Below are 4,698 nucleotides of genomic sequence, written 5' to 3' on the forward strand. Positions count from 1 at the left end.
CTAGGGTCCTACCTACTCCACATTTTACGTGTCCTCCTGGAACTGAAACTTATCCTGAACTGTCAGGAATCATTTCAAAGTGACACAGTCACATTGGATTAGCCGGTGGAGGCGGTGTAATGCACTCAAACAGAGTTTATAATCACAAAACAGCCAATGTAGCACGTAATTCATGATCATGTCTGTATAAAGTGATGTTTATTTTTGCTCTTCTTCGGCGGCTGTTTCAGTGAGTTTTGGGCGCAGAGTGATGAGACGTATACCGTTGAAATTTGTAGAGTCCCAGCTTTCATATGACATGCTGTATGTAGCATTAGAATGAAGTAGCTTAATCGCTAACGCCGATTTTTCGGACATGCGCCATTAGCGTGTTTTTTCTACGTGCTCCTTTAGTTGCTTGGTGTCGGAATTGAGTTTTGATTAGGTGAAAATGATTATCATGAGCGTTTAGCCGAGCTTCTTCCCGTTAAGTTGGTGTGCTGCATTAATATGTTGCTACATGGTTAGCATGCTCGCATGTATAATGCAACATGCGCAGCTCGGGTTGAAGAGGTTAAAAACATCAAAGCTAAACATTATATCTAGTCAAACCGCATCACTACAAATACAAAGCTAAATTGTGCCAGCCAGCTAAATTCAAAATGTATAACACGCTGGTGTGCTTCCTGAACAGCAGTCCGTGCGGAACAATCCGATCCCTGCGCGTATAGTGCGCGTCATAGGAATTTAACGAGGCTTCGAGGCAGAGTTTTTGCCTCGAGGTATTTTTATAATCGAGTTAATCGAGTAACTCGATGAATCGTTTCAGCCCTAATTGTAACCATACCTCAACTGTACCTCAACTAAAGCTCAACTGTTCTTTAACTGTACCTCAACTGTAAATCGACTTTCCTTTAACTGTACCTCAACCGTACTTTACTTGTACGTCACTCTAAACTGCACTTTCAATGTACCTCAACTATACCTCAACTGTACCTCAACTAAAGCTCAACTGTACTTTAACTGTACCTCAACTGTAAATCGACTTTCCTTTAACTATACCTCAACTGTACCTCAACTGTACCTCATTTATACCTCAACTGTTCCTCAACTGTACCTAAACTGCACTTTCACTTGACCTCAACTGTACGTTAACTGTACTTCAACTCTACTTTAACTGTACCTCAACTGTACTTCAACTCTACTTTAACTGTACCTCAACAGTACTTCAACTGTACCTCAACTGTACCTCAACTATAAGTCAACATTACTTCAACTGTACCTCAACTGTACTTAAACTCAAAAAAACATAAAAATCGAAAGGAATAACACTTTAATAAAATTAGACAATTAAAGATGGTGAAGGAATGAAAAAGCAAAAATAGATTTGTTCATATTCATTTGTTTATTTATATGTATCAAGCTTAATACAAATATTTGTCAAACATTTTTGGAATATGGTGTTTCTGCTGCGGAGATGTCAAAGATGATTTTATTTAAAACATTTATACATTTTGTGTTCACTCTTTTTAAATCCACAATACACATTAATTTATCTAAAAACATGATTTTAGATATTTTATAATCATATAAAATGTCTTTCTATGAAGATGAATTAAGGGTTCATAAAATGTCAAACATTCTTTGGCAGTTTAACAGCACATAGAAATTACTGTAAGAATTGAATCCTTTGAAATGTCATTTGACTTTATAAATGTATCAACTGTAAAGTTTACGCTGAACATGTTTAAAGTTGTTGTAACGTCTGATCCACGTCCACAGTTTAGTGTTTGTGAGATTATCTCTTCACTCAGCTGTTTTACTTTAATCAAATGTTCATTTGTTTTTTTAGCATATATGTATATACATACATATATATATATATATATGTATATACATACATATATATATATATATATATATATATATATATATATATACATATATATATATATATATATATATATATATATATATACACATCCATATATACATACATATACACATCTATAAACATACATATACACATATATATACATAATCAAATGTTAATTTCTTTTTTAATACATATGTTTGTATGTATATATGTATGTATTACATACATATATATACATACATATATACATACATATACATACATATATACATATATATACATACAAACACGTGTGTTAAAAAAGAAAATAACATTTTATTAAAGTAAAACAACTGAGTATATATATACATCTCCTTGAATCCAAAACTCTGATTTCCTCTAAACAAGAGAAAGAGAAATGTGAATTTATTTCTGATAGACAGACCAGATAGAAACCTTTACGACATTGTTTTAGGTGAATAGTGTGAAAGTGTGTTGTGTTGTTTTGTCTCCAGGTTTTTGTTCCAGAAGGTATGACTGGTGCTCACTGGTTGAACAGAGGCCTGAAGGAGACACGCAGCTGCTGTCTGTGGCTCTTTGTCTCTAGTTTCTATAAGAGAAATGCCGAACACGTAGCGTCTCTTTATGATGCGCTGCTGGCTCAGGCCAAAAGGACAAAAGGCTTCAGCAGCTCAGGTGCTATAAAGAGCAGCAGCTGCCCAACAGGTAACACACACTCCAGCAACAGCAGCAACATCAGCAACCAGCTGAGCAACCAGAGAGGCAACATGACGACCAGCAGCATGAACATGGGCAGGGTGAGGACAGCAAACAGGAAACTCAAACTTTCCTCACATTACAATCTTTTTTAAATGTTTTGTTTTTTTTCAAGGCATTACATGTCTGTCAACAGCATCCAAATATCTGTCCACTGCAGCGGACACTGTGCATGAAGGATTTATAAATATCACATTTTAGGTACTTTATAAATTGTTAAAATAATATCTAATGACTTCATTACTGGTTAATCAATCATGTACTAATCTTCACTTTAATGATTTAAATGCCATCATTTTGACTGTAGATGAACAAATCAAAACACTGATCACCGCTATGGTTTCTCTCCGCAAGTCATTATTTTCAGAATACGTTGGCCTCCTCAGAAACAGCACCATGTTAGTGGTACTTCAGGATCCAGGACTGTTTTTATGACTGAATATATATGTATATTTGTTTTGTTGCGTCTCATATGGACCATGCGAACACTTCTATATGCATCACATCATATTCACATTACATGTTTAAGAGCTGACTTTCATGTACGAGGTGCGTTTCAACATCTGTCAGCATTAAACCACTGAATATTTTTAACGAAATGACAGGACACTTTCCAGCCTTGTTTGTGGAGACAGAACCAGGTACTTGAAGACAAAACATGATGTTTGCCGAAGTTGTTGTTGATGTTTGACCAGGACATTAGCCAAACCTGGTCCCTACATAGAGTTTAATAAAGGAGCCTACAGAGATGTTAAGTTTCAACATGTAGGTGGTTTGCAGAAACAAACCCAGTTTCAGTGTTTGTAGCAGAAAACTAAACCAGTCAGATTCTGAGAGCTGTTCTGTTCTGTGTTCTGCGGTCAGATTGTGTTCTACGAGGACAGGAACTTCCAGGGTCGTTCCTACGAATGCAGCAGCGACTGTGCCGACATGTCGTCCTACCTGAGCAGGTGTCACTCCTGTAGGGTGGAGAGAGGCTGCTTCATGGTCTACGACCGCACCAACTTCATGGGCAACCAGTACTTCATGAGGAGGGGAGAGTACTCTGATTACATGAGCATGATGGGAATGAACGACTGCATCAGGTCCTGCCGCATGATCCCCATGGTAACCACACAGCCAATCACAGCACAGCATCACTGTTTCGGACCAATCACACCATAGATCTTTGTTATACATTTGTTTCTGAAAGGAGTTGTATTGGTTACTGATTATCGATTACCTTGTGTTGCAGCACCGTGGCTCATACAGGATGAAGATCTATGAGAGGGAGAACTTTGGAGGCCAGATGCACGAGCTGATGGACGACTGTGATAACATCATGGATCGGTACCGCATGTCCAACTGCATGTCGTGTCACACAATGGACGGACACTGGCTGATGTACGAGCAGCCCCACTTCAGAGGCAGGATGATGTACATGAAGCCTGGAGAGTACAGGAGCTTCATGAACATGGGCATGAGCAACATGAAGTTCATGAGCATGAGACGCATCATGGACTCCTACCATTAGAGTTGCAGTGGGAACACTGACATGTCAATAAAGTTGTGTTGAATGAACAAAAGATCCTGACTGCTCCATTAGATAAACAATGATACAGACAAACAGGTGTGTCCTCGCTCAGTATTCTAATGAACGAATCACTTAATAGCGTCTATTATGGATCCAGAACCATCCTTTATCCAAGTCTGCTGGAAAGCAAACAAAGCAATCAAACCAACCAACACACAAACAAAAACCAAATAAGCAAACTAACAAGCCAATCAACCAACCAACACACAAACAAACAAAAACCAAATAAGCAAACCAAGAAGCCAATCAAACCAACCAACACACAAACAAACAAAAACCAAATAAGCAAACCAACAAGCCAATCAACCAACCAACACACAAACGAGCCAATCAACCAACCAACACACAAACAAACAAAAAATAAACAACTAAGTTCACCATCCATTCTCAAACTGACTTCACCATCCACTCTGAAACTAACTTCATCATCCACTCTGAAACTGACTTCACCATCCACTCTGAAACTAACTGCCGAGGTGAGGTTCGCCCAGGGCGTCATGCAACCTAGGACTGC

The 4,698-nt window shown here is 38.1% G+C and overlaps 1 protein-coding gene across 1 annotated transcript; it reads left to right on the plus strand.

Annotated features, from left to right (window-relative positions):
• The first annotated feature begins 2,537 nt into the window (after positions 1–2,537).
• Positions 2,538–4,176, plus strand: LOC115586047 (gamma-crystallin M3-like). Its single transcript, XM_030424809.1, has 3 exons — positions 2,538–2,652; positions 3,476–3,718; positions 3,846–4,176. Exons 1-3 carry the CDS (start codon positions 2,623–2,625, stop codon positions 4,122–4,124), a joined length of 552 nt encoding a protein of 183 aa, XP_030280669.1. The 5' UTR covers positions 2,538–2,622; the 3' UTR covers positions 4,125–4,176.
• The last annotated feature ends 522 nt before the right edge of the window (positions 4,177–4,698 follow it).

This window comes from Sparus aurata, chromosome 8 (genome assembly GCF_900880675.1).
Source record: "Sparus aurata chromosome 8, fSpaAur1.1, whole genome shotgun sequence".
NCBI classification, from domain to species: domain Eukaryota; kingdom Metazoa; phylum Chordata; class Actinopteri; order Spariformes; family Sparidae; genus Sparus; species Sparus aurata.